This window comes from Thamnophis elegans, chromosome 10 (assembly GCF_009769535.1).
Source record: "Thamnophis elegans isolate rThaEle1 chromosome 10, rThaEle1.pri, whole genome shotgun sequence".
Classification (NCBI taxonomy): Eukaryota; Metazoa; Chordata; class Lepidosauria; order Squamata; family Colubridae; genus Thamnophis; species Thamnophis elegans.
The window spans coordinates 15462559-15475626 of NC_045550.1; the positions used below are offsets into that span (position 1 = coordinate 15462559).

The following is a 13068-nucleotide window of genomic DNA, read 5'->3' on the forward strand; positions in this document are numbered from 1 at the left end:
TGTAATGGGACTTTTACAGTAAGTTCCAGTCACAGGATTAGGCAAGGAAAGAAGTCTGTAATCTTTCAATATTGAAGGGAAATCTACAACTAAGCATCTTGAGCTTCCGGAGATAGTGTGGAATAAAAATTTAACAAACAAATAATGTAGAATGAGGAAAATTATCATCTTTTGCTTACTGCAAGAAGTTATGGAAAGCAGAAGCACTGAGACTTATGTGCTTCTTCTTTTAATTGCTTCTTGAAACTACTAGAATTTCTTAGCTTTTTTAAAGGGACCCCTAGTTTTTTTATATAAAAAATCCCCAACAACAGTCTCAATGATTATCTTAAATTATTAGATCATGGGGTCCAAATTTAGTACATACTGTACATTTGGGCAATTCCTAGCAATAATTTACCTGTCCCATCTCTTATTGTTCTGAGTCAATTGCATATTGTTCTGAATAGAAAACTTCCTACACAGCCTTCAGATTAGCAATTAATAAATATTTAATAACTATCCTTACCATGGTTGTTGACAATTTATTACACAAACTATGAGCACAGAGATTATGTAGCTGTTATATAAGATGGAGGCAAAAAGTACAATGTTGAAGGATTTTTTGGCTGTGAGGTAGTCCAAGGATTAAAGGAAGCCTATGGTAAATGAGCTGAAACTTTTCATCTGCACATACTAAGTTGCTTTTATTAATCCAGAACTGCATGCTACAGATACTGTACAGCATGGACATTTATTCATTACAAAAATGGCTTCCAAACCATTAAAATGAAAAATTGGAATAAGAGCAATAAAACAGAACAGTAACATCACAACTGTTAGAAAACATTCAAAGGATCCCCTCCCCCCGCCAAAAAAATATGTCATAGTTAGCATCTTTAATAAACCAGAGAAGAAAACTGGAGACAGTTTTACAATAGCTTCATGTCAACTACAATGGCACTGGATGAACAGATGAACATTTTTTTCAGCTTTATACAGCATTTTATCTTTAAAAAAATTCTTTTGCAACATCAACATGCCTAGGATTTTTTTTAAAACTTTGCTACCTACCTGTATGTAGTTAAGTGTACATAGAAGTGGCAGTCTGATTTTTCCTTTTATGAACAGTCTATTATACAGAATTTGGCCCTTTAGGGTTTATACCTCTTCATTTTTAAATGCTTTCTGGACAATCTGCTACTAAACACATCTGTAATAGGTGACATTAAAAACTACATACATATCTACCTATGTAACATCACAGCAAAACAGGATGAAGAAAAAAATACAGTGTAAAAAAGTTGTGTAAAGACAAAAATCACTGAGAATTTTGGCACATAAAGTTTTGCTCACAGTCTACAACTGGCAGGGAAATTTATTTGTATTCCAAAAGGAGACACTGCTGCATTTCCAACAGCATCACAAAAAAGTTCTGGGCTAATTTTTCAAGTCTTATTTCATGTAATGGCTTTAAAGCTTATATATAAGCTTTATATACACACACATACATACTATTGATCCATCTGCAAATGTCCATTTGGTGGCAACTGCATGACAGAAAACAAAATTAAGAATTAAAGTAAATAAAACAAAAAGTAATAAACAAAAATATATATAACATTTATACATAAACTTAAAAACCTTGTACAAATGAGTTGTTATATATATATATGGTGTGTACACTAAAAGGGAAAAAAACTTTACAAAACATCTGAAGGGGGGAAATGAAAACATTTAAAAAATGGACAACATACAGGTAACAACAAGCAATTTCTAAAGCAATAAATACTACTGGTCCAATAGCGTTGTGATATTTTTTAATTGAGTAGCATTCCCTCCCCCCAAAAGGACAACACCATGGAACAATGCATATTAACACATTTTAACCCTTGTTTCTGTACATTTAAACAATAACAAATAATGTCACAAGAAAAAGTTGTATCGCACAAAGAAAAAAAATGGAAAAAATTAGTGGCACTGCATTCATTGTGCCTTTAAAAAAAATTTAAAAACCAGATGTAAAATGATTGGTTCGCAAGCTCGTATTTAATACAAATAATAAAGAACCAACGCCTTCAACAAAGGCTGCTTCAAAATTGCTTCTTTTTTTCATTTTTAAAATCAGTTCTTTGAAATTAAACTATTGGAACTACATAACAGTTATGTATATATATATTATATGTATATATATATATATATAATATTTTAAACGCTACAAAGACTTTAAACAGCTGTTGATAAAATTTTGGCAGAATCATGAGGCTTTCTTTTCCATCTACATATTTAAAAAGAAAAAGAAATGAAATAACAATGGGTCAAATATTGACCAATGAACTTGATTGACATTAACTAATGTAGCCAGCCATATGGCACCATTTTTTTAAAAAAAAAATACAAATGAGAGGAAAAAAAATATCCTGACACAAAAATGAAAATAAAAAGAACACTCAGAAGCTAAAGCTATTCTAAAGACTTAGTTACAAGTGACAGGGGCTGAGGTTGTGTCCCAGCCAAAGAATTATGGGAATGCAAAGAGGATGTTGATGGTTGAGTTAACGAAGAGGCCGGTGCTGATTGCTGTAGAGTGGCTGACTGATGGTCCAGTGCCCCATTCTGACAATTACTCGCAGGCAGACCATTGGATTTGCCAGTAGAGCTTTCAGTCAGGATTATGGAGGATGTCTGAGGTGGCATCATTGAAAGGTGTGCCAATGGATCAGGTTTCAATGTAAGTGAGAGAGGCTGGGTCTGTTCAGTCTGTGGTTTTGAGTCTCTTGTGGGGGAGGCTACCATGTTAGGAGAAGATGGAGGAGAATCTAGTAGGCTTCCATCTGAAGAGGGTGGGCTGACGCAGCTGCCTTCACCTTGTATGTAGCGAACGCACTTTTTTTTTCTCCTAGAAACAGAAAAAAATATATCTCCTGTAAGTACAAGAAAATATGCTATTGAATTGTAATCAGAATAAGATTTTTTTAAAAGACCAACAAATGATGCTGGATTCCTTAACTACGTCCAATATAGTAACATAGTACTAGTTACTACTGGACAATCATTATTTCAGAAATCTGTCTCTGCTATCTAGAGCAATTTGCTGTTTAGCCTGTTTTAACAAAAAAAAATTCACATTACTTTTGCATTAAATGAATGCATTTTATTGTTTAATTCTGTAGTTTGTATATTCTCATTCCATTAAACAACTACCATGTTGCTGATTCTGTCTGACTGATACCAAATCAATATTTTAAATTTCATTAAAATTTTATTTATATAATTAGATTATATATTAACTCAGGAATCTCCTTTCATTGAGTCCTGCCTCCTATGAATCAAAAGTAGGTGAATATCTATCACTTCTGAATGTTTCTGTTTAGAACCACACCATGTTGAGTGGGGGAAAAAAACAGTGTCAGAGACAAAAAAGAAAAAGAGAAAGTAGGAAAAATAAAAGTGGGGAATGAAGAAAAAGAAAGATTAACATAAGTATCATCCAAGTTAACAAGAATAACTGGTTGTATTACCTGCAGGGTTTAAGTTATCATATATATTATTTTTTTCTAAGGATCGAGTGAGAGGATTCAATTTTTACTTTGATTTAGAGGAATGTCATTTGAATTCATTTTGGCAACTTAAAGAAAGTCTAAATGGTTGGTGCAGTGCACACATTAAGCAACAGCATCATCTTAAAAGAGTAAATCAGCCCTATTATGTCAAGCCATTGTCCATGCCCCACTTATCAAACTTATATAAAGATGACACCTGTCCAATGCACAATGCAGCATAGTATTCAGCAGATATGTCTATAGAGAGAACAAAAATAGGACGCTAACAATGAATGTAGCTTGTAGACCAAATATAAACCGGTCATAGAAAATACTGATTTTTCTTTGCTAAATATATTCATGAGGGTAAATAAATTAACCAGCTGAAAATAACTTGCACATTTGTTGTCATGATGAAAGCATTAGCTAATATTTTCAAAAAATGTAAAAAGAACAATGGATACTGCCATAGATTGCAGTTAAGCAGTATTCTGAGAAAGAAACCTGTACAGAAGAAAGGTTCCTGTTACCAGAAGGTTATTAGTGTAAAATCCAATAAAGGAATATGCAGTTTATTGTTGCTGCTTTTCATTTCACAGCTTTCCTTTCATTGCAGTGATGTCTGTTTGGGTGCAGGACTTTGCAGCTTTGATCACAAATTATATGTGAGTTAGAGGTTTGTTTTCATTCTGAAGACCCAGATTCATTTCTTTATACTCCCTCTCATATAAAACCACTACCATTGGTAAATAGACAATACTGAAGAAGATGGACCAATCATTTGGTATAAAGAAGCTAATAGGCCATGTTTAAAAAGCATTGAATAAATAAATCTTGGCATCTGAAAACATTTGTTCCATAGAGTTTTCATACACATTTGGAAATAAACTTTTTCCCCCCTCAATAGTTAGATTTTCTGCCCAAAGCACATTCAACTGTTAGAATTTTTAATCACACTAATGTACTGAATCATGCTAGAAATTAAGAGAGGCATGCATGTAAAATTTAAGAATGAAACCATTAAAAGTGAGTTGTAACAAAGATAAGAAAGTAACAGAAAAGGTTGAGATGGCAGGCAATAGCAAATCATGCTGTATTAAGGCAAGAAAAAGACAGAAAGAACAGTTTGGTGGGCTCTAAATAAAACCTTACTAAACCTATATACAATAATCTCCTATACACTAATCACAACTATATTAGGCTTAAATTAATGGAGTTCAATGTTCTAATTTCATATCCTTTATGCCTTATTCTTTAATTAGTCTCTACGGGCAGAAAGGAGGCAATGCCACTGAATAAGTGTTTAAAGCAGTATTTTGGTTTTTTTTTAACTGACCCAAGGGAAATGTGCAATATAGCTGACATAGTGCTATTCATATTTGAATAATTCATTCTATGAAGACATTTAGCATTTGGCATGCAAAGTCTTGCCCGAACAAAGCAGTTTTCCAAGTAGTACAGAAGTCCCTACAAGTAAATGTAAAGCGGACCATGTAAATAATTTCCCATGCTATTGGTAGAAAGTTCTGGCAGGCCATGCAGCACAAAGCATAGGTGTATACTTGTTTATGGGTAAATGGGTACGGTTTCAAAATATAGCGCCCTTCCTTCCGTCATCAATCTTACACATGCCTCTCTTTGCGGTCCTGGTTGCCAAAGATATAACTTATAAGGATCAGCGAATACGAAAAGTAACAGAAGTACACATGTTCTTGTCCTGAGATGACGATGATAGTGACATATTCCTACATTGAACATTTCATATATAGTAGGGCTGGGATCAGTGCTCAAAATTTACTTCACTCTCTACCACACAATTTTCTCTTGTTCAATTTAAATATATTGCAATACTTAACCAAGGAAATATAAACATTAAGTCAAAATGTAGTGTAATCCAGAAACTTTATTGCCATATTCTTTGCTGATGTTATGAGTTTGGTTGCTGCCAACTGTTTCTAAAAATCACTTCAAATTAAAATCAGTCTCTTATCCACTATAATTAGAGCAAACTTATCTCTACATATTGAAAGACAGCAGGTATTAATGTGCCTTAGGACATGTGCAATTACTGTTGCACACCTAGATGAAATACATTAGCTATACATTTACAATTGGATTAATGAGCTTTGAATTCTGAGAGGATTCTAGAGGCTGCTGTGTTTTCCACGAAAAATGCTGTTCCTCTTATTATTTTATTTCTTTGAAGCATATTTATACTTTCTCTACCCATAAACATTTTCAGAACAAATGGTAAATTTAGATTATATTCAGATTGTTGTTTAGAAAACCCTGTGCTATTATCATCCAAATGATAAAATAGGTATTTTCTTATTTTCTAGTTGATTTTATGTGAATCAATATTATGAGGTGAAAAAAGAAGTTTGACCTCTGGATATTCTAATCAGGCCACCTTAATATTTAATTATTTAGAATACATGTATTACCTTCACTATTTTCATATATTCAAGTATTAGTAACTTGCTTCATTTAAAAACACACACAAACATAGTTAGGGTGTTTCACTGGATATATACTACCAGATAGATAATGTATCTATTCCTTTTTATTTCTGAATTACTGGAGTGTGGACAAAATATTTAGCTTAAAATCATGTTCAATTAACAATCAATATATCTTTGAACAAAGTATTTAATGTTCAATAAATGGTATTTCACCCCACATAGAAAATCTAGCCCAAATGAAAACTGAGGATACTTTGTTATTATTCCACAATTATTTGTTTATCTACAGTAGAAGTGATATTATAAATAAAATTCAAACAAACCTTTAATTTCAATGTTGTAGCCAAATGGGACTATGAAGAATAGACCACTATTCCTTCTGAGAGCAAGAAATCAATAAAAAGGTGGACTACTAAGTTTTCTATAAATCGTGACATGAGAGTAGCTGTTTGGTCTTACTGATTACGAAGCTGATTTTTCAAAATTAACAATATTATTTGTCTGTTTGAAATCTACTGCATTAATGAACTTGCAGTATATTAATAAAGTCACATGGTTTTAAGGGCTGTAATGTAACATTATTTATTGCAATTTTTTTAAAAAAACCTACAAGATTAAATGTACACACATTATAGCTTCCAAGTCCTAGTCTGAAGAATGTTTTTTCATCCAGATGAAATTATGTTCTACTAAAAGAACATGCCATTTTTAATGTGCACAACTCAAGGATAGTATACTAAAAGCATTCCACATCAATAACAAGAAATTTCAAAACTGGAAATTCCAGTTACAATACATGATTAATGAAAGATGCTACTGTAATTTAGAGTAATGACAGTAAACTGGAAATTACATCTGACAATCAATGCCATCCCTTTCCGTTCTTCTCTCAAGATATGGCCCACCCAAAGGGTTTTTTAAAGGTCTTGCACTGGATCAGAAATTATATTCTATTATCTATGCCCTTTTTGCAGGCCAGGGTAGAGTAAATATGGAAATGCACAGATGTAATGTCTAATTGGAAATGCCTATGCCAAAATCTTCTATTACTTAAATAAGGGGATCTTTTTCTACCTGCTGTTTTTGTGACATCAACACTGTTGGTCTTTCCGAGCTCAAAACATGTGGTTTTACTGAGTACAAATTTGGAACACTACCTCAATATACCATGTTTGATTAATACAAGAATAGATGCCTTTGGTCACATGAGTTTTAGCTATAAAATTTAGGCATTTAATATATGACTTGACAACAGCATTTGCTATTATTATTGCTTCTCTCACACAAATCATAGTTCTTAAGCATGCATGGAAAATTACAGGGTATAGGTGGAATTCAACACTCCCTCCCCCAGGACTATGCATGAACTTTATTAATTAAATGTATCATTTTCAATCCATGTGTATAGCTCAGCATCACAAAACTAACAGTACTGGCATGCATATAACATGAATAACTGCTCTACTTTCTAAAAAAAGGAATGAAGCATATGATAAGGGTGTGAATCAGAGGGGAAGGTGAAGAGGGAAGCACTACATACAGAAAAGAGTGTGTGTCAGATTAAAATACCTACCATCATAATAGTCCAAATTCAAAGACTGCTTGGATCAGAACAGAGAAATAACAAATTTAACCATAATTAGGGGAAAAATGCAGAAAGAAAGATAGTTTGCTTCCCTTCACCATGTGCCTACAGAATTTACCAAGGGATCTTAAACCTGCAGAAGGTTGTTTCAGTTGTTGTTTTGCGTGCCTTTAATTCTCAACTTGAATTAACAAATGCACTAATATAAATATTTCTTCTAGGTGACTTCTGTGTATGCCAACTTTACATTTTAGTAATAAGATGAACATCAGATCGAGTGATGAATTCCTTTCTCATAGTTGTGCCCCCTTCTATTGCATAAATGACATGCCAAAAGGAGTGCAGAGCATTGGAGGAGAAGGCATAAAACTGTTCCATTAGTAAAAAGCCATTCATCATTTGAATGATTCAACATTGTAAGTTGTAAAATTCCAATTTGCATCTTCTTTGCTCAGATCTGAGTATATCTTGTTGCAAATGATAACACCTTTTAATATCCTTTGGAGATTCTAGATATACACAGAGATCCTTAGGTAAATGCTTACTTAACACAAGAAATACTGAAGTTTCTTGCTTGGATAAAAAAAATGTGAGTTACTTCTCCACAGATGAGTATGTGTGCATAACCAATCCAGTTCAGGTACCAAAAGAGATATTGTTCAAGGAAGAAAATTCAATTTGTATTGAATCAGCAAAGAATGTCAAAGATCAAAATTTTATTAGCAATCTGATCTCACAGAAGCAAGGAAGAGAGCAGGAAGAGGAAAGGGTTAAAAATAAACCACACATGTAACACTAAGATGACAAAGTTCATTTACTTCCCAAAGGCCTAATGGGTTATATACCTGCACGGTTTGCACCATAAAGTCTGTCGGTCAAGCCCCGAACAATGCCCGACACTTCTTGGGAGTATTTGCATCTGTTAGCACAAGGTAAACATAAAAAACAACAACACAATGGTGGATAGAGCTCAGTTGGATGCGAAATCTCAGCTACAGCTAACATTTCACTCTGTTCACTGCCAATCTCTCAGACCAAAGGGCATGAAAGAAAGAGGATCTCTGCAAGGTGACACACACCTACAATGCCTACACCTGCTGTGCACCTTGACTTAGCCCTGTGTCTTCTCTGCTGAACTGCTGCACTGTGATATCAAAGGATGTTTGGCAATATTTTCTAACAATGTATGCAACTTTCCAGAGAGGATGATGGAATTGTGTGTGCAAGTCTAGGCTGACGCCGTCTTACAGTGGGAATTTTTTTCAGCTATCCGCAGTGACAAGGAGGGGGAAGAAAACAAAATAGGTGAAGGAGAGCAAAATCCTTTAAACAGAAAGAGAGGATCATTCACAGCAGCATTCCACTCCCTTGTGTGTTCTAGATCACAACACAGAGCTACAAAGCAACGAAGCAGGAGAAAAGGGAAGGGCAGGGAAAGTACCAAATAAACCAGCTGCAAAACCAGCCATTGCAAGTTGAGGGGGGGAGACTATACACACCTGCAGGGACCGCACCAGTTATTCTGTTGATCAAGGCCAAAGCGCGCTCGGCATTTCTTAGGAGCGCTCAGGTCTGAATGAGGTCAAGAAAGAAGCGAGCAGAAAGAGAGAGAAAGAGAAAGAGAGAAGATAAGAAAAAAAAAAGAAGAAAAAAAGAAATAAAAATAAAAATAAGAAGGAAATAAAATCAATGACCTCATTATTACCTGATAATATAAACGTTTGATTGTTCATTTCTTTTTCTTTTTAAAAAATAGTGACTATTGCATTTATCAAAATATTGAGATTAGCTGTTGCAATTAAAGCTGCAGTATCCCTGGAAGGACTGTCTATAAAAAAAATAAACTTTAACCAGTTAAGAGGCACTGAAAAGGCAGCATCAACTGTTCCTTCATTAGCTCCAGATTCAAAAGGAGCTATATGAGAACAAGGCTTGATGGACTGTACAGTTGGGCTAGGTATTAAACACCAAAATAAGCGTAGGGAGGATCAGTTCAATATGAAGATCTACAACATGCTTTCTTTTTAAAATGAAACAAAATGGAATAAAAGAAAAGTTTCTTTTGGAGGAGGTGGGGGGGATAATGCAGCTTTGAAATAAACATTCCATTATTGTTCTTTTATTCTTTTTAAAAATGGTTCAGAATAAGCAGATAGCAAAATGGATATGTTAGTTTCAGCCAGAAATCAAATGATCAGAAGCATGGAAGCAAGCAGTATGCAAGTAAAGCAGAGAATAGCCATGAATATGTGGAATAGAAATGGAAAATAAAATAATTTTTTAAAAAATATTGTGGTTGCATGCTGGCATGAGAAGACTTAGTGGGTGCTGCGTGAAATGCCATTAGATTAAGGAGGTTCATTATTAAGGGTTTTTCAGTTTAGATCAGTCTCTTTAAAGAAATACTGCATATTCAATTTGCACAGTTAGTATAACTGAGTTACTTTTACTACATTCCTGTTTAATTGCCATTGTAATGAATAACAAATCAGAAACAAAACAAAACTATCAATCATAGCACATTATAAATATACATATATGCTACAGATGTGTGAATGATTATTGTTATGTCAGTGTTTAAATGTTAATAAAATCTAAAATGGCAAAAGGAAAAAAATGTAAGCAATTTACGCAACTACTTTTAAATGGCTGAAAATGACATTAGCACCTGTAATCGGAGGAAGTGAAAGGCAAGGATTTAGGAAACATTCGCTGTGTTCTGAAAAAAAAGAACAAATTATACAAAGTCTTCAAAGGAAAAAATAATCAGGGTTTTTCCAAATTGACTATGAGATTGCCTATGCAGTATTTCTAATTTTCTAGAAAGAATGGCAAACCTCCTTAATTTTAAAAAAAACAATGGCTGTAATTTACCATTGTAAAGGCATGCATCAGACCACACAGGTACAGCTGAAATTAATGTCAAGCTCACAGATGCGCACGCACACACACACACAGATACATACAGACACAGCAAATATCTTAGATTAAAAATGCCATATGCATTAACAACTATGGCGCTATGGTGAATGGCTTTGTAGTTATTAAAGAAAAATGTGACTACTATTGCAGGAGTATCCATGCACTTCTTTGGCTACATGTTTTAAAAGGCAAGCAGTATGAAACCAATTTTAGTGGTATTTAAACACAGCAAGAAAAAGCTGGATGGACTAATGGACTTCTAAGAAATAAGGCTACAAACTTTCTAACTTTCTAATTAGGAAATTATGGCCTTCCTGTTTCTATAAGGAAGAAATACTAATTTTACTTACCATTGGTTTTCTCCTGGCTGCTTGTCCCTTTTCCTCTTCTTCTTCTTTCCCTGAATGAAATATAAATACATGAAAAGATTGTTACAAAAGCATCTTACAAAGGAGATGAGGGAAAAGGACTATTTTGCAATTCTTACAACAATGCTGCAAACCACTAAAACACACACAGTTAAATGATATAATAATAATTTAAATTATACTCTTCCTTTTGAACATTTCATTCCATTAATAAAGATAATGCAGCCATATCCAAAACTGGTAGCTTAACCCAATGACAGCTTTAATCTAAAAAAAAGTATGGCTAAGGATTGATGAAACAGTTGTGACACACAAATTCACAATCTAATCATGTAAGTTCAAGCTGGTCTTGCAAAAAGAATGAAAAAACAAAACAGTGAAACATATTAAGCATACAGTAGATCATTTCTCACTATAACTGTTTAGAAAACTATAATGTGTAAACAGTAGTAGTGTAATTGATGATAGTAAATAATAGGGAAATGGTGTACAGATGGATGAATTATGCAGGATGGAAAGAGCTTGAATTTTAAGATCAAACTAAATGTTAGCATTTAGTTTGATCCTTAAAATTTCAAGCGCTTTCCCATTCTGCATAATTATACTCTAAATCAGCATGTTATCATGGTTAAATAAACTGGGGTTTCATTGACAACTTTAAGAATTAAACATACATAAGGATTATCATGTTCTTCCACATTCAACTCTTCTTTCCAACCTCATTTGCAGAGAATTTAAGAATTTAGAAAGTTCTCATAAATATGAACCAAGAATAAGAATGAATTTCAAAACGGTGCAAAGTATGGGCCATTTTCCAAATATTATAAATTAAATACAAAGGATGGAAATGCTCTGTATAGAAATTATGTTTTGCTATAGAACTTCAGGAAATTGTATTGGTATTCATGTAACTTATAAAATGTCTTCAAAAACTTTCATTGTATATGAAAAGGAACGTTTTGTAGCTTGGTAATAAATAAACTTTTTTTCTATAAGCAGTAAATAAATAAGATATATTAATCTTTTATTGGCCTAAGCTAGACACTACATGGCCCATTAAAAACTTTTCATCAAAACAAAATAATAATGGACATTTACAAGGAAGTGACACAGCTCAAATATTCTGTCGATTGTGAATGGACATCATACTGTCAGAGTGAGAGTTTCTCCTTAATGAAATATAAGAAAGTATGATAATGGTTGGCAGGGTTTTTTTCCTATATCTGTCATGTCTTCTTTTCAATAGCTCTGATGCCACTTCAACAATTCATTTTGGGTTTCAACTCGGCATGTCCACTATGATATGTATGCTACCTGGAATGTACCAGCAAGAGCAGGAGATGTGAATGTTCTTTTGAAGATACAGCTCCTATAGGTATCTAGGCACAAGGCCTTTGAACTTGCTTCTCTTTCCTCATTCAGGTAAACTGCAATCCTGCTGTTTTGGATGTAACAGACAAAGTCTTGTTCAGGAGAATTTTTGGTGACAGGGGGAAGGCTGTGTATTTGGATCCTTGTTTGTAAAATTTAATGCACTACTGGGAATGCTCCAACAATTGAATAAGGACTGACTGTAGCAAAGGCCCAGTTTCACTTATACCTTTCATGGGGTGATTTGTGGGGTGGAACTGGGATATATTTTCATCTCTGGAGTCTGATATCTCAGAGGTTCCTATGCTAAAAACTCAGTTATATTGGTAGCAAGCTAAATTTTACATCAATTACTAGGGAAATAGTTAAGTGCTTTAGAACATAAAATACAAAAACAGGATACTGTCTCTAAAACAGGACTAGATGTCATAACAATTTATTGATGCATAATATATCATTATTAGTTTGGAAGAATAGGACAACAGTGAAATATAACAAACTAAGTCCCTCTAGAAGAGAAATCAAGGGAAATATATTTCTTACTAAAACGAGTTCCTTCATTATCATCATATAATAAAAGAACCTATTGGAAAAAAATTAGAGCCCCTAATAAGGCCACTTAAGTAAGTAATAACAATTTTCTTGACATACGGTATTTAGGGAGGAAAATTCTAGATGAAGGAGGGTCAGAAATAGAAGTCAGGACTGATATGAGTTGATATTAAAGAGGGGCAAATAACAAATCAAGTAAATAGAATAACAAAGCAGACAGCATACCCTGAACAGCATACTTGCAGTCTGCCACATTTTGTTGCAATTCTTAATCTGCAACATCTAAT

The 13068-nt window shown here is 33.6% G+C and overlaps 1 protein-coding gene across 1 annotated transcript in view; it reads right to left on the reverse strand.

Annotated features, from left to right (window-relative positions):
- Positions 1-1782: 1782 nt before the first annotated feature.
- The window catches only part of TCF7L2 (transcription factor 7 like 2), a 218067-nt gene continuing 206781 nt past the window's right edge, over positions 1783-13068 (reverse strand). Inside the window, 5 exon segments of the mRNA XM_032225054.1 lie at positions 1783-2878; positions 8414-8451; positions 8453-8487; positions 10237-10292; positions 10847-10890. Coding sequence (XP_032080945.1) covers positions 2443-2878; positions 8414-8451; positions 8453-8487; positions 10237-10292; positions 10847-10890 — 609 coding nt within the window. The 3' untranslated portion in view covers positions 1783-2442.